General features: G+C 49.4%; 1 protein-coding gene, 1 long non-coding RNA gene and 1 pseudogene across 3 annotated transcripts; 2 read left to right on the top strand and 1 right to left on the bottom strand.

Moving 5' to 3' along the window:
* On the top strand, nucleotides 1-1827 carry LOC106822302 (myeloid cell surface antigen CD33-like; annotated as a pseudogene).
* A 1518-nt stretch (nucleotides 1828-3345) lies between these two features.
* LOC139042145 (uncharacterized) lies at nucleotides 3346-8316 on the bottom strand. The gene is made up of 3 exons (XR_011498438.1): nucleotides 8037-8316; nucleotides 4214-4258; nucleotides 3346-4146 (listed from the first exon to the last, which is right to left on the bottom strand). It is a non-coding gene; the product is annotated as an uncharacterized lncRNA (long non-coding RNA).
* Nucleotides 8282-16464, top strand: LOC123281229 (sialic acid-binding Ig-like lectin 14). 2 transcript variants are annotated; one of them, XM_044759911.2, is made up of 7 exons: nucleotides 8282-8392; nucleotides 8460-8843; nucleotides 9079-9357; nucleotides 9577-9624; nucleotides 12292-12549; nucleotides 12655-12790; nucleotides 12905-16464. In XM_044759911.2, the coding sequence occupies exons 1-7, from the start codon at nucleotides 8359-8361 to the stop codon at nucleotides 12942-12944; spliced, it is 1179 nt and encodes a 392-aa protein (XP_044615846.1). In that variant the 5' UTR covers nucleotides 8282-8358; the 3' UTR covers nucleotides 12945-16464. The 2 variants fall into 2 exon arrangements, with proteins under 2 accessions (XP_044615846.1, XP_070354736.1); XM_070498635.1 differs by lacking the exon at nucleotides 8460-8843 and having other exon boundaries at nucleotides 8307-8392.
* Nucleotides 16465-21422: the final 4958 nt, after the last annotated feature.

Here is a 21422-nt window from a genome sequence, read left to right as displayed (position 1 = left end):
ATGTTGATGCTGCTGCTGCTGCTCCCTCTGCTGTGGGCAGGTGAGTGAGTTGAGGGGAGAGGAAGTAGGTGGGGCAGGGGGCTCGAGCTGACTTCCATTTCCCCACAGGGTCCCAGGCTCAGGATGGGAGATTCCAGCTGCAAGTGCAGGGGTCTGTGACGGTGCAGGAGGGCTTGTGTGTCCATGTGCCCTGCACTATCTTCCATCCCCAGGCCTATGACAGTAACACTGACCCAGTTTATGGCTACTGTTTGGAGAAGGGGCAAGTCCAGACCAGGAAGCTCCTGTGGCCACAGACAACCCAGATCGTGAAGTGCAGGAGGAGACTCAGGGCTAATTCCACCTTCTTGGAGACCCCCAGATCTGCAACTGCTCCCTGGACATCAGAGACGCCAGGAGGAGGGACTCTGGACATACTTCTTTAGGGTGGAGAGAGGGTCTTTTCTGAGATATAGTTACAGAGAGAACCAGCTCTCTGTGCATGTGACAGGTAAGGAATGAGGTGAAGGAGAGGATACATGGATGGGTTCTGAGGGGTCCCAGGGCAGCACTGGGAGGGGACCCCCTGCTCTTCATCCTGGGAGGGACCCAGAAGGACACAGCAGGACAGGATGCTGATGCTGGCTGGGGAGGAGATGGTTGGCCTGAGGTAGAGGTTGCTCTTAGGGTCACGCTTGGGGTCATCACCTCCAGGGCCTGGTTCTATCTCTCTCCTCCTCAGCCTTGACACAGTCACCTGATGTCCACATTCAGGGGACCCTAGAATTTAGCGACACCAAGAACATTACCTGTACTGTGCCATGGGCCTGTAACAGGAGGACACTCTTCACTTTCTCATGGATGGAGGTCTCCCTCACCTCCCTGGGCCCCAAGACTCCCCACACCTCAGTGCTCACCGTCACCCCAGAGCCCCAGGACCACGGCACCAACCTCACCTGTTGAGTGACCTTACCCAGAGTTGGGATGAGCACAGAGAGGAACATCCAGCTCAATGTGTCCTGTGAGTGCCAGGCCGGGACAGCCAGGTCGCTGAGGGCAGTGGGTGTGGGGGAGGGACAGGGGGACTCAAGGCCTGGGGTAGTGGGTGCTGGGTCCTGCAAGCTGGCTCTGGGGAGGAAGGAAAGAGGACACCCAAGTCCACCTCCTCTTACTTCTAAAGTTCTGGGGGAACAGGGCCAACATCCACCTTCCTGCCACTGAAAAGGGGACAATTATTTCTGTCTGTCCAGATGCTCCCCAGAACTTGACCATCATCCTGTTCCAGAGAGAAGGCACAAGTAGGGTGTAATCTCTCCTCTTTGGGGCTGTGGTGGAAGCAGGGTCTGTCTCCTCCTTTCAGAGCAGAGCTGGGTTTCAGAGCACAGATGGGAGAAATGCTCAGGTCAGGTGTGGGGGCAGCAGAGGTGGGAAACCCCCACTTGCTCATCAACTTGCAAACTGGTCTCACCACACCAATAACCCTGCTCTCAGGGGGTTTGCATGGCCTCTTTCACGTCCAATGGATGTGCTGTCCCCGTGCCAGGGGCACATCCTTGCCCCAAAGCCAGGCCCCATTCTCCATAGGATCTGGACCCTGCCTCTTCCTCCAGCCTCCCTGGATCTTGTCAATGCTAGTGTTTAAAATAGTAAGCATGAAGTGTGCCTTAGTCTGCTCAGGCTGCCATTACAAAATACCCTGGACTGTGTGGTTTATACAACAGGAATTTATTTCCCACAGTTCTGGAAGTTGGAAGTCCAAGACTAGGGTGCCTGCCATTTGGTTCCTGGTAAGGACACTCTTCCTGCCTTGTAGACGACCACCTTCTGGCCGTGTCCTCACAGGGCTGAGAGACAGTTCCCTGGTGTCTCTTCTTATAAGGTCACCAATGTCATCATGGGAGCCCCACTCTCATGACCTCATCTGACCCCGATCACCTCCCAAAGGTCCATGCAGATACCTCCAAATTCCATCACACTGGGGGTTAGTGTTTTGACATAAGGATGAGGTGGAAATGCAGTTCAGTCCCTAGCAAAACTAAGCAAGAAGAAATCAGTATTCAGAACCCTGTGTACCTCCCTCTTGGTTATCGTCCCAAATATGACCTGTGCATATACACTTAAAATCACACATATGTACACATCATACTATACATGCTGCTCTGCATCTTTACTATTATTTTTAATAAGCTTTTCATGTGCAGTAATTTTAGATTTACATAGCACAGGGAATTTCCTTAATCCTGCACCCAGCTTCTCTCGTTGTTAAAATCTCCCATCACCTTGGCACATTTGTCACAACTAAAGAAGTGACATTGGTTCTATTCTGTGAACTAAACTTGCTTTTTTCTCACACTCAGTCTGTCTTGGAGATCCTTCTGTATCAAGTTCGTAGGAAACCTTCTCCATTCTTACTAATGACTCCATGGTTTTCCAATTGGAAGATCATTATACTGTAAATTACTTAATTGGTCCCCCGTTGGTGGAAAACTATGGTGTTTCCCGTCTTCTGCTCAGACAAATGATACTGCCCTGAATAACTTGTACAAACAGTCCCCACGTGTGCAGGTGTCTGTCAGATAATTTTTTGGAGAAGAAAGTCCTGGATCAAAGGGGGTGTGTGTAATTTCTACAGATGGTGTCAAATCCTACTGCACGGAGGTGCTTCTGTTTGCACGCCCACCTGCAATATGCCCCCTGCCCTGCTGAGCATGTCCTACCTCGCTGACATTCTAAGTAGATTCACTGTCATTTTAAGTTGCAGTTTTATTTTGTGCATTATGTTTAAGAAGGATTTGTACTTCTTTGTTGTCTTTTTCTTAGTTATTTGAAGAAGCTCTGTTCATGTGAAGGCCATCAGCTGTGTTTTAGTTGAAATGATTGATTTCCAGTCTATTGATGGCATTTTCACTTAGCAAGTGGTGATTTTGCCAGGCAAAAACATACATTTTTCTTCTGAGTGGCTTTTAGTGGTGTAATGGTGTTGGCTCTGAGTGTTTGGCAAGAACTAATCGTGTCCATCTTTTCCCAAGTCTGGGTTCAGTGGCCTCAAACTGGGTGCTTGAAATTGGCCAAAGTGGGAGTATTTACACCAAGGAAATTGGTAAATGTCACAGGTCAGGACTCCCCCCCCACCCCAACCCTAAGTAAGCTGGCAGTTAAACATTTACGAGTAAACCACTGGTTGCATTTGTCAATATTTTCCTTCCTGCCTCTGACTTTGCCCCCTTTCTAATCTGGTTTTTTAAATCTCCTGTAATTTCTTCTGCTGGCCTCATATACACACACTTCCCAACACACTCATTCTCTTAAACCTCACAGCACGAGTTATTTTCCCATGAGGATACAGAGTCATTACACACCTCGGCTGCAGTTGCAACGTTTTTTTATTGAGATCATATTGGCTTGTAACGTTGTGTAAATTTAACGTGGGCATTAGTATTTATCAGTTTCTGTGTAGACCTCACCATGTTCACCACCAGCAGTCTAGTTTGTATCCATTGTTATACATATGTGCCCCTTTACCCCTTTTTCCCTCCACCAACTCCTTTCCCCTCTGCTAACCACTGATCTGTTCTCCTGTCCATGTGCTTGTTTATCTTCCATATATGAGTGAAATCATACAGTGTTTGTCTTTCTGTGTCTGGCTTATTTCACTTAACATAATACCCTCAAGGTCCACCCACGTTGTCACAAATGGCAAGATTTTGTCTTTGGTGCTCTGTGTTAGGTGCATATATATTCATAAGTGTTATTTCCTCTCGGCAGAATGTCCCTTTTATCATTATATACCGCCCCTCTTTGTCTCTCATTCTCTTTTTCACCTTGAAGTCTGCTTTCTCTGATGCAAATATGGCAACACCTGCTGTCTTTGGCTTGCCATCTGCTTGGGGTATCATGTTCCATCCCTTCACTCCGAGCCTGTGTTTGTCTTTAGAGCTGAGATGTGTTTCCTGCAGGCAGCATATTGTTAGCTGTTGTTTTTTTAACCCATCGGTCTACTCTGTGTCTTTTGATTGGAGAATTCGATCCATTTACACTTAGAGTGATTATTGATCTGTCAGGGCTCAATACTGCAGGCGCTCTCAATACTCGCCTCCCCAAGACCCTCCTGCGCCGTCACTGACTCCCGTAGTTGCAGCTGGAATATTCCACTCTGAGCCCCAGAACCTGCAGGGAATCGATGGTCAGACAGAGTCCCCACCCCACCGGCCCCCTCTGCCCTTGGCTCACTCACCTGCCCACAGCAGGGGCAGCAGCAGCATCTCTGAGATGGATGGTTCTGTGTGTGAAAAGAGAAATGGAAAGTGAGTGGGAGGGGATGTTTTGGGGACAGTGAGGAGCAACGCCAGCTGCAGAGCTCATCAAGCAGCTCAGGGTGGCCACCCCCTCCCCAAAAGAGGAGGAGGAAGAGGAGAGGTGTTGGAGGAGTTCAGGCTCAGACTTCCTTGGACCTGGAGCTGAAGGTTGAAGAACCAGCTGACGCAGAGCCTCAGGGGCTGCAGCTGGAGCTACAGGGGACTCCCTGTCTGCTCACACCAACGTCTTTGGCTCTGGTCCTGCTCTCTGGACGTATAAACTTAGTTTCAAGACAACCTTGCTCACCTTCCACCCTCTGTGCACCTGTGCCATCCTCCAGGCACTTCCTCACTCCCTCCTCGGTCTCCCACAGCCCCGTCCTCCCCACAGGTCAGCCCTCACCACACCGGGCTGTGACTGTGTCTCTTGTTCCCACTCCTGACCCCAGCTGGTGCTCCTCCAGGGTCGGTCTCACCTCAGCCCAGCCCCCTGGGACACTCCACTCAACAGAAGGGAGACAGGCACCCAGGGTGCCAGAGCAGCAACAGGCTCAGCCAACAAGGGGACCAGCCCCAGCAGAGGCCCGTGGAGTCTGTCCTGTGCTGGGGAGAGGAGAGGAGAGGAAGTGTGGCCGGGATGAAGTAAGAGCCTGCAGAGTCCAGAGCTGGTGCACGGAGGAGCAGCAGAGGTTCCTCCAGTTGTCAAACCTTTCCCTTCCCTTTTCTCCTCCCATCCTCAGAGAGTTCCATCCTGCAGACTGACCACTGGCCACTGCGTGGACTGTGTCCCCTGTGGGCCGGACCAGGCTGCCTGGAGCACTTCACTTGCATGAACAGACTGAATCTTCTTGGTGACCCCCTGCATTAATCCGCTCAGGTTGCCGTAACAGAACACCACTGACTGGGTGACTGAAACAACAGACATTCGTTCTCGCGCAGTTCTGGAGGCTGCAGGGCCGAGAGCAAGGACTCTGCAGGTCCGCTTTCTCCTGAGGCCTCTCTCCTCGGCTTCGGGTGACGCCTTCTCCTCCCTGTGTCTCTACACTGTCTTCCCTCTCTGCGTGTCTGTGTCCTAACCTCCTCTTCTAACAAGGACACCAGTCCTGCTGGATTATGGCCCAGAGTAACGATCTCATTTAACTTAATTACCTCTCCCCCATCTCCAAAGACAGGCAAGTGCCGAGGTCCTGGGGATTAGGGCCTCACATATGAAGTTTGAGGGTGACGCAGTTCAGGACATAACACCCCGTGTGCATTGGCACCTCACTATGCACAGCGCTTAAGCCCCTTCCCAAAGCAGCACAGCGGGCACGAGGGAGCCACACTCAAGCCCGGGGCCATCTGGATGCAGAGCCCCCACCCCGACCCCCTCGTTGGATGCCTCAGATGAGTAAGCCGCAGGGCAGTGCTGACCACCAGGAGCTTCTTGCTGAGGGTGGAACTCAGAATGGCCACTGAGGAATGGGCAGGGCCAGACATGTCTGCAGAAAACATCGAGCTTTTTTCTCGTATTGGATTCTCCCACAGACGAGAGCTGAGAATTGTGATCCCTCCATGTGACAGATGAGGAAACTGAGGCTTGGAGGGGAGAAGGGCCATAACCCCTGCTTCCAAAACTGAGGCTTCCTCCCAGCGCCACGCTGTGCTGTCATCTTGCTCCAAATGCCCGGCTCTCAGGCCTGACTTGTGCATTCAACACCAGGTGTGCCTGAAGCAGGGGGCTGTGAGCAGGTCAGGAAGCCCCAGGACCATGTGTAGGGGTTATATCCTGCGACACCCCCAGAATCCTGGCCCCGTCCACTCTGTCATTTATACCTGGGAGCTCACCTTCTGGCTGCACAGAGCAATCGGGCGTCCTACAAGCCCCTGCCTGCACTTCCACCATCACACACTGTCCCAACAGGAGCTGGAAGGGCCTGGGGTTGCTCTGCCTCCTCAGGTGTTAGAGACATTCTCAAGGACAGAGAGAAAGTCTGTCACATTGTCCCATTGACTCCAAGATGTGGTTGTCATGCTCAATCATTCATTAATCATCGCTTCCTTTACCTGGGGGTGGGGGGAGCCTTTCCATCTTTCACTCCTTGAGTTTCACCCACTGGCCCCTCCTGAGTCCCACACCTGGTGGAACTGACCCTCCGGGGCATCTAGAACCTGTGATTGGCCAGGCAGTGCCTGCTTTCCCGGTGTGGACAGCAGAGGGGAGGGACAGGCTGGTGAAAGTCTCAAATGTCTATCAATAGGAGAATAAATGAAAGATTACAGAATATCCACATAATAAAATGCTACTTAGTAATCAGACATTGTGAGCTACAGAAACATGCAACTTCATCCATTTCAAAAATCCCATGCTGAGTGAGAGAATCTAGAGACAAATAAGTGCATTTCTAGGAAATTCTCAAATAGACAAAATTAATTCATCCAGACAGAGAGTATGTCAGTGGTTGCCTGGGGTGGAGGTGGATGTGGAGGTGATGAGCTGCGATAGTTGTGGGTTATCCTTTCGGGGTGGTGGAGACGTTCTGTCTCCTGATTGTGGAGTCATAACTGGGTTGTATACATTTGTCAAAATCCATAAACATGTCATTTTCAAGTCGGTACATTTTGTATTATGTAAATTATAAAGTTTTTTAAAGAAAAACAATGAGAAGTCACAGAACCTTCCAGTCCATGAGCATGATGTAAGTTCCTTGACTGTGAAAGCAATTGTATCGGGGTTTCCACTTTCTGCCACATTCTTACTCTTTTTAACAACCTAAAACTGGTATTATTTTACTTAGTGGAGACTCAATTCCACATAGATCAAATGATGGTGCAAAATCTCTCTCTGCGAGGAAAGTCGAAGGAACAGTTCTCTAGACCCAACTGTATTTAAAAGATAATACGAATGTATGGCGGCAAATGCGATTATGTCGCAGATGTCAAGGATTTGCCAGACCCGCAAGACACAGAGTGAGACACAAAACCACGTGACCTGTACCCAAAATTTTACTTGTGGCTGTAGGTTCCACTCGTGTTTGCTGGAAATATTACACCCTGTGAGACACTTGCAACTGTGAGAAGAAGTTGGTTTTCACGACCGGACATGCTCATCTCTACGGCAAGGATCTAAGAAAATTCGCTCCAGTCCACACAACACTGAACAGCAGCATTCAGGGAAAAGAAGTTCCTGTGCACTGGCTCCTAGGACATGTGCTCTCCCTGAAGTTTTCCATGAAGATGCTACATGGTTATAATTTTCAAGATGCCGTTGCAATTTCAAGAATCCACATACAATAAGCAAAAACAAAAAAATTTTCCATACTCCTATTGTTAGAAAATAACCAACATCCTACCAGGACACACAGCAGACTCCCCAGTGGCTGCGGCTCTAAAGCCCAACAGGACTGAGTGTTTGGGGAGGAAGTGACTCCACTGGGTGGGAGCATCTCGCAGGCATGGACCAGGTTGGTCATCTCCCTTCTTTCCTCCAACCTCCGCAACAGAGGGATGCTCACTAAGTGTTTGGGGAATGAATGAATGAATGAATGAATGGCTGCCACCTTCACCTCACTTAGCGCTTCCTTTTTTTCCTCTGCCCCAGATGCTCACACAGACCCTAAAGAATCCTACACCCAGGCAGGACTCACATCCAGGCTCTAGATGAGTCTAGACTCTCCTGGGTGAGGCAGGAGCTGACCAGCTCCCTGGTGTAGACAACGATACTCAGAAAAGCACCTTTTCTGGGCGATGGCCAAAAAAGACAGGAGGCTTTTGGAGACTCACCTTGTCCCATTCCTCAGCTGTCCTCAGAGGTCAGTCCAGTCTCAGGTACTGAGGAAAAGCCCCAAAATGGGGGCACAACATGGGGTCTGCTCCTTCTTTTGCTCCTCTCTGGGGGGAATCTCAGGCTGTCTGGGCCATGGGGTGCCCGCCTGCTCTGTGCAGACGGGGGATGACTTTCCGCCTACAGTTCCTGTTTTGTAAACATCTGAGGTCACCTGCTCCCCCCAGCTTCCCGTAGTTCTCCCCGCAGGCTCTCCTCCCACTCACCTTCCGCTTCTCTTTCCAGACTCAGGAAGGACGTCTGGAACCCTCTGTCTGAGAGATGCTGCCGCTGCTGCTTCCCCTGCTGTGGGCAGGTGAGTGGGCTAAGGGGAGAGGGGACGGGCAGGGCGGGGGCTGTGGCTGATCCTCATTTCCCTTCAGGGTCCCTGGGTCACTATGACAGATCCCTGTTGGAAGTGCCGGAGTCTGTGACAGTGCAGGAGGGCCTGTGCGTCACTGTGCCCTGCAGCTTCTCCCGTCTTCGGAGGTACTGGATTCACGGTACCCCAACACACGGCTCATGGTTCCGAAAAGGGGCAAATCCACACCAGGATGCTGCTGTGGCCACAAACGACCCAGATCGTAAAGTGCAGGAGGAGACCCAGGGCCGATTCCACCTCCTCGGGAGTCCACAGTGGTACACCTGCTCCCTAGACATCACAGACGCACAGAAAAAGGACGAGGGAATGTACTTCTTTAGAGCAGACAGAGTATTTCATAGACCATATGATTACAGAGAAAATCAGCTCTCTGTGCATGTGACAGGTAGGTAGGCAATGTGGTCAAGGAGAGGACACATGAATGGGTCTGAGGGCCCCCAGGGCAGGGCCAGGAGGGGAGTTTCTGCTCCTCATCCAGGGAGGGACCCAGGGGGACCCAGGTGGACAGGATACTGAGTCTGGCTGTGGACGACACAGTTGGCCTGAGGCAGAGGTTGCTTTTTGGGTCACACTTGGGGTCCCCACCTCCTGGGCCTGGTCTCTGTCTCTCTCCTCCTCAGATCTGGCAGAGACACCTGACATCCACACCCAGGGGACCCTAGAATCTGGCCAACCCAACAACATTACTTGTACTGCACCATGGGCCTGCGAGAGGGGGACGCCCCCCACCTTCTCTTGGATTGGAGTCGCCCTCACCTCCCTGGGCCCCAAGACTCCCAACACATCTGTGCTCACCCTTACTCTGGGGCCCCAGGACCATGGCAGCAACCTCACCTGTCGAGTGACCTTACCCGGAGCTGGTGTGAGCGCAGAGAGAACCATCCAGCTCAACGTGTCCTGTGAGTGTCAGGCCAGGATGGCCGGGTTCCTGAGGGCAGTGGGTGTGGGGGAGAGGGAGGCAGGGCCCAGGATAGTGGGTGCTGGGTCCTGCAACCTGGCTCTGGGGAGGAAGGAAAGAGGGCGCGTGACTCCACCCGCTCTTATTTCTAAAGTTCTTGGGGAAAAGGGCCAACACCCACCTTCCTACCACTGAAAAGGGAACAATTATGTCTGTCCAGACGCGCCACAGAACCTGACCATCAGCGTGTTCCGGAAAGAAGGCACAGGTAGGGTGTAACCTCCCCTCTCTGGGGCTGTGGTGGAAGCGGGGTCTGTCTCCTCCCTTCAGAGCAAGGCTGGGGTTCAGAGCTCAGATGGGAGAAAGGCTCAGGACAAGTTTGGGGACAGTAGAGATGAGAAGCCCCCATTCGATCGTCAGCTTACAAACTGGTCTACTCCCACCACTGGCCCTGCTCTCAGGGGGTTTGCATGGCCTCTTCCATGTCCAACGGATGTGCTGTCCCCATGCCAGGGACACATTCTCATCCCAAATCCAGCCCTCATTCTCCTTAGGATCTGGACCCTCCCTCCTCCTCCAGCCTCCTGGGATCATTTTAATGCTAGTGTTCAAAATAGGAAGCATAAAATGTGCCTCAGTCTGCTCGGGCCGCCATAACCAAATACTCCAGGCTGGGCGGCTTAAACAACAGGAATTTATTTCTCACAGTTCTGGAGGCTGGAAGTCCAAGATCAAGGTGTCAGCCATTAGGTTCCTGGTGAGGACTCTCTTCCTGCCTTGTAGATGGCCGCCTTCTGGCTGTGTCCTCACAGGGCTGAGAGAGCCAGCTCCCTGGTGTCTCTTCTTATAGGGGCACCAATGTCATCATGATAGCCCATGACCTCATCTGACCCCAATCACCTCCCAAGGACCCATCCAGATACCTCCAAATTCCATCACACTTGGGGTTTGGGCTTCGACCTACAAATTATGGGGGGATACATTTCAGTCCCTAGCCAAATTTAGTAAGAATAAAACAGTATTCAGAACACTGTATACTTCCCTCTTGGTTATCTTCCCAGATATAAGCTATGCGTGTACATTTGAACACACGCACACACATGTACACATCATGCTGTACACACTGCACTGCATCTTTATTATTACTTTTAATAAACTTTTCATGTGGAGTAATTTTAGATTTATGTGGTCCAGAGAGTGTCCATAATCCCTCACTCAGGTTCCCTCATCATTAGAATCTCACATCACCTTGGCACATTTGCACTAAGGAAGTGACATTGGGATTTCTGTGAACTAAATTCATCTTTTCCTCAAACTTTAGTCTATCTTGGAGATCCTTCTGTATCAGTACAGAGGAAACCGTCTTCATTCTTATTGGTGACTCCATGGTTTTCCAATTGGAAGAATATTATACTACCAAGTACTTAATTGGTTCCCCATTCGTGGAAAACTATGGTGTTTCTAGTCTTCTGCACAGACAAATATTGCTGCTATGAATAACTTGTACAAATATTCCTCGTGTGTGTGTGTGAGTGTCTGTCAGATAATTTTCTAGAGAAGAAAGTCCTGGATCAAAGGATGTGTGTGTAATTTCTGCAGATGTTGCCAATCCCACTGCATGGAGGTGCTTCTGCTTCTCCTCCCGCCTGCAATGTGCCCCCTTCCCGCTGAGCATGTCCGTCCTCACTGATCCTAAGTGGACTAACGGTCATGTTAAGTTGCAGTGTCATTTTGTGACTAGGTTGAATATCTTCCATTATGTTTAAGAATTGTTTGTATTTCTTTGCGGACTTTTTCTTAATGGTTTGAAGAGGCTCTTTTCATATTACAGACATCAGCTCTGTGTTAGTGGAAAGGATTGATTTCCAGTCTATTGATGGCCTTTTGACTTAGCATATGGAGATTTTTCCAGGCAGAAACATGCATTTTTCTTCTGAGTTGCACTTATTGGTGTACTTGCTGCTGGTTCTGACTGGTTGGCAACAGCCAACTGTGTCCATCTTTGCCCAACTCTACGTTCAGTTCAAATTGGTGCTTGGTATTGACCAAGATGGGAGTATTCACCAAGGAAATTGGCAAATAGTGTAGATCAGGACTCCTGCCTCCCCCCACCATGAATGAGCTGGTTGTTAAACATTTACTAGTAAACCACTGGTTGCATTTATCAATGTTTTCTTTTGTGCCTCTGACTTTCCCCACTCTAATATTGATTTTTAAATCTCCCATAATTTCTTCCAGCAGCCTCATATACAAACACTCCCAAACATGTCCATTCACTCAAACCTCACAGAACTATTTCCTTTTCCCCGAGCATGCAGGTCGTTTCACACCTCCGCTGTATTTGCACATCTTGTACCTTCCTCCACAAGGTCCTTCCATCAGCACCATCCTCAAGTCAGCTCCCACCCACTCTGGGGCTCTCTTAAACGTCTTCTCCTCCAGGAAGCCTTCCGTGTCCTGACAGTCTCAGTGCACTCCCCTCCTCAGTGCTCCCTCAGCCCAATTTGTCCCCATCACAAGACATATTGTCATATTGCTCTGTGAGTACTTGGTTTTGGGTATCTCACCAATGAGACTATGAGCTCTCAGACACAGCAAAACTAGACCGGTCTTAGTGAAGCGTCATTGAAAGACAAAATGGCAAGGCTCATAGAGGCAAATCTGGAATCTGTGTTGGCACAGATGGCCAAGACAGGAGGCGTGGGGACCAAGGCGGTTCAGGAGAATGCACAAGGGCCAGTTGGAAAGGCTGCAGTGCCTGCTCCTAGCCCTGTCCCCTTGGGGCTGAGCCAAGACAGTATGAGCTCATCACGATGTGGAAGAGAAGAAACAGATCTACATGATGAAAGGAAAAGAGAGAGAGAGAGACAGAGAGAGAAACAGAGAGAGAGCCCCTAATGAGGGTCTGGGCTCAGTGTTCTCTCTGTCTTGCCAGGACCTGAAGCTCTTGGCAACGGCTCATCTCTTCCAGTGAAGGAGGGCCAGTCCCTGCGCCTGGTCTGTGTTGCCGACAGCAACCCTCCTGCCATGTTGAGCTGGACCCGGGGGAGTCTGCCCCTGAGCCCCTCCGCACCCTCAAACCCTGGGGTCCTGGAGCTTCCCCGGGTGGTCTTAGAGGACGGAGGAGAATTCACCTGCCAAGCTCAGCACCCTGGGGCCTCCTACCACAGCTCTGTGAACCTGGTTGTTCAGGGTGAGTACAGCAGGACACCTGCATTCTAGGTGGGGCCGTGAGCAGCCTCAGGTGTGGACTTTAGGGAACTCATCCCTCCATCTTTCTCCCCCTTTTCTCCCACAGGTATCTCCTGCTCCTGCCCCCACATCTCTGGGGAGCAGCGGGGCACCTGGCCTCTAGTCCTCACACTGCTCAGGGGGGCCCTAATGGGGGCTGGCTTCCTTCTCACCTATGGCCTCACCTGGATCTACTACACTAGGTGAGAAACCCTTCTCAAGGTGTCCTACACCTTGGGGACACCTTGGGTGGCTTCACCCATCTTGTCCTCTCCACAGCATCAGTCTCTCATTGCAGAACTGTGTTTCCCCTACAGGTTCAGAGGTTCCCAAGGGGATAGGGGCTTCAAGGTGTGACTGAGGCCCCTTCCTCCAGGTGGTGCTGAGGTCTGGGCTCCAGAACCCTGACAAGTGGATGAGGATCCATCAGACCACTGTTTCCCAAGACCTTCAATGGCACAGCTCTGAGGAGCCAGGAGGGGCTGCGTGACGTGGCCCTGCCTCCTCTCCAGAAAGGACCCTTCACCTCTGGTCCCCAGCACTCTTCCTGATGGTTCCACACAAAGGGCTGGAGGGCATGTGAGGAGATAGGTGTTTTCTATTATGAATTTGAATTATGCTTCATGTAATATGTTGCTTCTTCATGCTCAACTTAATATGATTTTGAGAAGCCAGTAACTCAATCCCATGATATATTGTTATAAACCCCAGAATATACATATATTTTTTTCTGGTGGTAGTGCTCCTTTGTTCAGAGAATAGCATGGGCACAGGGCCCACAGGACCACAGGGCAGCATGGGGACAGAACCCAGGGGCAGGACGTTATTAATAGATCTTGGTCTTACACTATTGGATAGGGAACTATTCCCAGCCAGACATTTTAAAACATACTCAGGCAAAGTTGATATAACTTCTTTATAAAAAAGTCAGCTCAAGCATTCCAACCTTTGTGATCCTATCAACACACTTTTACATTTCATCAATTCAGTTGTAACCTGAGTCAGGGTCTTAAGGCTAGTCATTATTTTTTCGGTTGTCTTTTTCCTTTTTAATTTGGCCTTTTCATAGGTACCAATAAAAATTATGATGAGAACTCTCACAAATCTTTTCCCCCAATTTAGAAGTTTTCCCAATTTAAATGATCGATTGTCTGGCCACACTGACAAGTAGGATCTTAACAGTGACTCAACCAATAAGCTTAACCAGGAATTCAAGAGGCATCCAGAAAGTGCACTCCCAAAAATAGTCTAAGAAAGTAAAGGCCTTCCTTGCACAGCAAGCAACAAAGGTTCAGATGGCAAAGGCCCCTTAGGAAAGCAATTGGGACCCCTTATGACCAACTCCCCTGAGAGCTGACACAGCCGGACAAAGAGTATGTCCCGGAGCCCCAGACAACGCGACTAGCCACCAAGATGCGTGCCGGTACATGCATCCTCCAGAGGGCAGAGACCAGAACGATCACAAAGCCAACCTCTCAAGACATAGAACAAGACAAAAAGCCCAGACAACTGGCTGTAGAGAGATTCCTGTGTCTCATGACAAACAACAAAAAAGACAGAGACAAGGAAAAATACTATCACTAGGAGGAAAAGGGTCTACAACCAGTGAGTACTCAAATCCTAGAGTCGCTGAATCCAAGAAGCTGGCCTCACCAAAATTTTCTCCTGCTAATCTAAATTTAGAAAAGCAAAAAAACTCACCACTCTTTCTTCCATTGGATCCTGCAGGCAGAGATCCAGGGGACTGACGTGGTAAGAACTCCTACCTGTTTCCAGTTCTCGTCAGGGATCCGGGATCTCTTGGCTGCAGCAGTCCAGCAGCGCTCATTGTCCAGCCAGTGAAATTTTATCCCATCCAAGTCACAAAACTGTAGGGGAGGAAGACATTTCCTCCATCCACTCTGGGTCTTTCTTGGCTGGACAACGAATTAAAATTCAAATGAGACAGAATAACAGGAGAAAATTAAACAAAGCTTTATAACATGTATACATGGGAGAGACCCAGAAAAACTGATTAACTCCAGAATATATTATTTTTTTAAACAGTCATTTTAAAGAGAATTTTTCAATGCAACAAATGAGCTATTTTATATTGTTCCACAAATTAACCATTTCAATAACTCTTCACTCTTTGTATTCATTCCAGCATCTCTATTGTATCATCTCTTCTGCCTGAAGATCTTTCATGCATTTCTTGTAGCCCAGGTGTGCTGGGGATGAATTCTCTCGGCTGTCATTGGTCTGGACAAATGTTCATTTACATGAGTTTCGAACGATATGTTTATTGGGTGAGGAATTCTAGGCTGACATATTTCCTCTTCCAGTTCTTCAAATTCTTCAGCTTGCTTAGATTCTTAAGAGAATTCTCTTGTACTTTTCGTCTTTGTTTATGGTTTGTCTTTTTCTCTTTTCTTTGGCTCGTTTGAATAGTCTCCCTTTTTCACTGGGTTTAAATGATTTGACTAACGTGGGCCTTGGTTTGGTAGGTGTGTCTGTGTGTCTGTGTGTGTGTGTCTGTGTGCATGTGCGTGCATGCGTGTATTCCCACAGCTCCGCTTAGGCCCTCTCTTCCTCCTTGGTGAAGCGTCCACCCCCGGCGCCAACTCTGCTGCCTTCTCCACCACCTTCTGCCCACCCAGCCCTGTACATCTCTCCTGCTCTGGACAATGGCACCTCCATCCCCCTGTTAGTCCCCACTGGGAGTCACTCTAGCCACCTCCCCCCCTCACCCTCCACACCTCCCTTCAAATTTCACTTCCAGAAAATGCCCGAAATCTCTTCTTTCCTCCATCACCAAGGCTGCTGTCTCCATGAAATTTGATTCTCCTTTCCTGAACATCACAATAGTTTCCTCTCTGGCCTCTTGTCCTCCAGTCTCTCCCTTCCCGCTCTTCCCTACGCTGGCCACAAAGGGATCGTGTTGATATCTATAAGACCCTGCCCCTTTCCTGCTCGAAAACCTTCCATGGCTCCCTGTTGCCCTGGATAAATTTCAAACTTGTCTGTCTTCCCCTACTGCTTGAGCTAGTTGAGGGTCAGGACTGATTCAAATCTGTCTTATTGTATGTTAGTTTGTGAATGAGTTAATGAATGAATGCATGAAGTGAGTGAAAGTGTGTGTTACTTTTCCTGCCTCATCTGGACCCTATTCTGCCTCTGGCGCCCATATAGGCCGTCCTGAGACCCAGCTCTAGTGGGCCACTTCCAGGCGGGTCCCAAGACCTTGGCTCTCTGGTAGCTGGCCAGGTCGGACCTGCTTCTCCAGTGCAGACAACTCTGTGTGAGCCCAGAAGACAGGACTTGGGGGCTGACGTCCTTCTTTGCTGCCTTACTTGGGCAAGCCCCTTGCCTCCTGCAATATTGCAATTTATAAGAAATATGTATTTTGTCATTCAGGTGACCAATATATATTTCTCTTATATATGTGGACTCCATCCACAGTTCCCGGCTCACAGCTCCCAAAAACCTTTGGAATTTCTAGTTTGTGCTAATTAAGGTGACTTTTGGATCCTAGCCAATGGTGGGGGCTGATGCCAGGGGGACCAGCCATGTTATCAGAGGATTGGAACTTGGTAGCACCCCCTGATTTCCAGGGAGGCTAGAAGGTTTGAGGTTGAATCAAGGCCAATGACTCGGTCAATCGTGACTACATAATGAAGCCTCCATGAAAGCCCACAAGGACAGCTGGGCAGTCTTTTTCAGAGAGCTTGCGGGTTGGTGAACGTGTCAGGGTTCTTGGAGGGTGACACACCCAGAGAGGGCATGGAAGCTCTGTGCCCCTCCCTTCATACCTTGCCCTAGACAGCTCTTCCCTCTGGATGCTCATCTGTATCCTTGATTATATCCTTTAATAAACTGGCAAACCTGAGCAAGTGTTTCCCTGAGTTCTGTGTGTCATTCTAACAAATAAATCAAACAAAAGGAGGAGGCCATGTGAACCCCCAGTTTGTAGCTGGTTGATCAGAAGTACAGGTAACAACCTGGACTTATTGCTGATCTGAAGTGGAGAGTGGTCTTGTGGGACTGAGCCCTTTACCTGTGGAACCTGATTCTATCTCTGGGTAGACAGTGTCAGAGTTGAGTTGAACTCTCGCATGTCCTGGTGGCATCCAAGACCTGCTTGTTGGTGTGCAGAAGCCTCCACACACTCACGTTGGAACTGGGTCCAGGCACCACTCTGCAGATGGGTATGAATGACTGGAGATTGTGAAAGCTGTCCAGACTGGAGATGTTAAAACGGACAGCCAGTGTAAGATGATGACAATCAACAAGGTAAAGAAAAACAAGAGGGATGCTGAGAGGATGGGGAGTCCTCAGTAAATTAAACATAGATTTACCATATTACCTGGCAATTCCACTTATGCACATCCATCCAGAAGAATTGAGAACAGGGACTCAGATACTTGCACATCCACGCTCACAGCAGCATTGATCACAACAGTTAAAAGGGGGAAAAAACCCAAATGTCCCTCATCAGATGGATAGATAAACACAACGTGGTGTATACCTACCGTGGAATGTTATTCGGCCTTAACATGGAGAGAATTCTGACACACGCTACCACATGGATGAAGCTTGAGGACACGATGTGAGTGAAATAAGACAGTCACAGAAAAGACAAACACTTTATGATGCCACTTACATGAAAGATCTAAAGTAGGAGAAAATTCCTAGAGACAGAAAATGGGACAGTGTTTGCTAGGGGCTGGGGGATGGAGAGAAATGGGGCATTTTTGTTTAATGGGAATAGAGTTTCAAGTTGTGTAACTTGAAGAGAGTTTTCTTTTTATTTTTGGTCTACAAGGAAAAAAATTCCAAACTAGTATTTTAGAAAATACCCACTATGCTTTCAGGTCACACGGCAAACTCACCAGTGGCTGCAGCTCTGAAGCCCAACAGGACTGAGTGTTTGGGGAGGAAGTGACTCCACTGTGGGGGGAGCATCTCATGGGCTTGGACCAGGTCAGTCATCTCCCTTCTTTTCTCCAACCTCCCCAACACAGAGATGCTCACTAAGCGTTTGGAGAATGAATGAATGAATGAATGAATGAATGATTGTCTGCTACCTTCATGTCACCTAGGACCCCCTTCTTTTCCTCTGCCCAAGACTATGACACGGACTGTAAGGAATCCTACACCTGGTAGGATCTGCTCCCTGGTGTAGACAACACTGCTCAGAAAAGCACCTCAGATGGTAGGTCCTTAGAGACTCACCATGTCCCTGTGTTAGAAGGGATTCCTGTGATTCTGGAAGGGCATGGGATCTGATCCTCATCTGCTCCCCTCTGGGTGGGTCTCAGGGTGTCTGAGCTGTGGGCTGTCCACTCACTCCTGCAGAGGGATGAGGTCTTGCCTGCAGTTCCTCTTCTGTGAACGGTCAATGTTGTGGGCTCCTCCCATTTCCCTTGGGTCTCACAACAGCATCCTCTCCCACTCGCCTTCCATTTATCTTTTCACTCATGGAATGGACATCCAGAACTCTCCAACTCGGAGATGCTGCTGCCCTTCCTGTAGGCAGGTGAGTGGGCCAAGCGGAGAGGGGGCTGATTTGGTGGGGACCATCATTTCCCTGCAAGTTCCTGGGCTCAGAGCAAAATATTTGGACTGCAAGTACAGGACTCAGTGATGGTGCAGGAGGGTCTGTGTGTCCGAGTGCCCTGCACTGTCTTCTACCCACAGGATGGCTGGAATGACTTAACCCCAGCTCACGGCTACTGGTTCCAGGAAGGGGCAAATCCATGTGAGGATGCTCCTGTGGCCACAAATGACCCAGATCATAAAGTGCAGGCAGAGACCCAGGGCCGATTCCAACTTTTGGGAGACTCCCAGCCCTACAATTGCTCCCTGGATATCAGAGGAGGAGGGACAATGGGAAATGCACTTTTCAGGTGGAGACAAATAGAACAAAATGGAATTATAAATCTAACCCTCTCTGTGTGCGTGACAGGAAGGAGTGGCCTCCAGGTCATGCCATAGGGGAAGGACATGGGGGACATGGGGCAGAGCAGGGATGGGACCCTGCTCGTGGCAAGATTTGGGGGTACAGTGTGTCAGGGCTTAGAGGGAGCAGATGAACCAAAGTCTGAGGCTTCTTTAAGGGCCACACCTGGGACCCTTCCTCCTGATCCCCGTGTCTCCCCTTCTCCTCACCAACCATGACCCATACATCCCACATCATCATCCTGGGGATCCTGGAGTCTGGTGCCCCAGGGACCTAACCTGCTCTGTGCCCTGGGTCTGTGACCAGGGCATGCCCCCTATCTTCTCCTGGACATCAGCTGCCCTCACCTCCCTGGGCCCCAGGACCCTCCTTTCCTCAGCGCTCACCCTCACCACCATGGCCCAGGACCACGGTGCCAACCTCACCTGTCAGACGAAGTTCCCTGCAACTGGTGTGACTGTGGAAAGGACCATCCAGCTCAACATCACCTATGAGTTTGGGGCCAGGACACCCACATCCCTGAGGTGTTGGGGGCAGGAAGGCCATGCTGGGGACCTAGAAGACACAAGCCCTGTCCCTCCTGCATTTTTGTGGCTTCAAGTGGGGGGGGTGCATTTATCTCCCCCCATCCCTTCCTGTCACTGCAATGGGAATCCCCTTTTCTCATCCTAAGTTCCTCAGAAAACCCAGCAATCAGTGTTTGCCTAGGGGATGACACAGGTAGGGAAGAGCTCCCCCTGGGCTGTAGGGAGCAGAACCTCTTTCAGCTCAGGGCAGGGTCAGGTCCCTGCCTCACCCTGGACTCACCCCGGTGACCAGAGAGCCCCTTGTGGGTGAACCCAGTGGTCCCTCCCACCCTCAGCCCCAGTGGCCTCTGTGAGCAGCTGTCCCCATCTGCTCCTCACTCCCCTCAGACTTCACCCCACCTCGGCTCCACAAGGAGAACAGGGCAACATTCCCATGGCAGAGCCTGCCTCTCAAGGCCCCTCATCTTCAACCTTTGGACAATTGCTCCATCCTCCACTTTTTATTTTCCCTAACAATCATTAATTTAAGTATTTTTGAACAAGTAATATATTCACCTGTCCCAAATTTCAAAATGCACCGCAGAGTCTGTCCTCAGATGCCCGGTCTCCTCCCGGGAAGTGACCAGTGTCTGCAAGCTGCTCTCAACCTTGACTGCTTCCCCTACAGGATCTCAAGGGTCCTTTGGTGTTAACAGCACAGATGTCCCCATTCTTCTCCCTGACAGTGGAGTTTTCCGTGGTTTGGATGGATTCCGATTCTGCATCTTCTGTTCATGGGAAAATCATGGTGTTAAGTTTATTCAACCAACAGCAAGGCTGCAATCAGCAATCTTCCATCTCCTGTCACACGTGTGCGTTTATGTCTGTGGGATAAATTCCAACAGCGAAAGAGCTGGATCACGTGTTCTTTCTGTATCGAGACCTACGGCCACGTTGTTCTCCAGCTAGGGCGGAAAAGTTTACATTCCCAACACAGAGAGCTGAAAGTGTGCTTTCAGCAACCCAGTTTGGGGTAAAACCTTCACTTTTGGCAGTAGCAGGTGAAAATCAGTATCTCCATATAGTTGTTTTTATTTATATGTATTATTTTATTATTGAGGAAAAATTCACTAAAATTAAAGTCACTATTTGACCCATTTGCAAGTGTAAAATGCTTGGTTTTTAGTACATTCACAATGATGCCCAACCATCGCCTCTATCTAGTTCCATCCATCAATGTTTTCATCACCACAAAGAGAAGCCCTGTGCCCGTGCCACTCTCCGTACTCCCCTCCCCCGGCCCCTGCAACCCCTACTCTGCATTCTGACTCCATGGATTTGCCTATTCTGGACATTTCACGTAAGTGGAATAGTACAAAATGTGGCCTTTCATGTCTGGCTTCTCTCACTTTACAAGAGTTTGAAGCTGGATCCATAAATCTTGTATCAGTAAATCTTTTTTTTAATTTCATTTATTATTATTTTTTTTGAGGAAGATTAGCCCTGAGCTAACATCCGCTGCCAATCCTCCTCTTTTTGCTGAGGAAGACTGGCACTGAGCTAACATGCGTGCCCATCTTCCTCTACTTTATATGTGGGACGCCTACCACAGCATGGCTTGCCAAGCAGTGCCGTGTCTGCACCGGGAATCCAAACCTTCGAGCCCCGGGCCACTGAAGTGGAACATGCGCACTTAACTGCTGCGCCACCGGGCTGGTCCCTTTTATTTATTTATTTATTTATTTATTTATTTATTTATTTATTTATTATTGAGTTCATGATAGTATACATGAATGTGAGATTTCAGTTGTACATTATTTCTTGACTGTCACCACGTAAGTGCTCCCCTTCACCTCCTGTGCGCCTCCCAACCCCCTTTCCCCTGGTAACCACTGAACCGTTTTCTTTGTCCATGTGTTTGTTTATTCTCCACACACGAGTGGAATCATCTGGTGTTTGTCTTTCTCAGACTGGCTTATTTCGCTTAGCACAATTCCCTCCAGGTCCATCCATGTTTCTGCAAATGGGATGATTTTGTCTTTTTTATGGCTGAGTAGTATTCCATCATATATATATACCACATCTTCTTTATCCAATCATTGGTTGATGGGCACTTGGATTGTTTCCATGTCTTGGCTATTGTGAATAGTGCTGTGCTGAACATAGGGGTACATATGTTACTTTGGATTGTTGATTTCAGGTTGTTTGGGTAGATACCCAGTAGTGGGATAGCTGGATCGTACGGTAGTTCTATTTTTAGTTTTCTGGGGAATCTCCATGCTGTTTTCCACAGTGGCTGCACCAGTTTGCATTCCCACCAGCAGTGTATGAGAGTTCCCTTCTCTCCACACCCTCTGCAACATTTGTTATTTTTAGTCTTAGTGATTA

Source organism: Equus asinus, chromosome 26 (genome assembly GCF_041296235.1).
Source record: "Equus asinus isolate D_3611 breed Donkey chromosome 26, EquAss-T2T_v2, whole genome shotgun sequence".
In the NCBI taxonomy this organism is placed as follows: Eukaryota; Metazoa; Chordata; class Mammalia; order Perissodactyla; family Equidae; genus Equus; species Equus asinus.
Note: the sequence above shows the minus strand (reverse complement) of the source record. Positions and strands in the feature narration are given on the sequence as shown.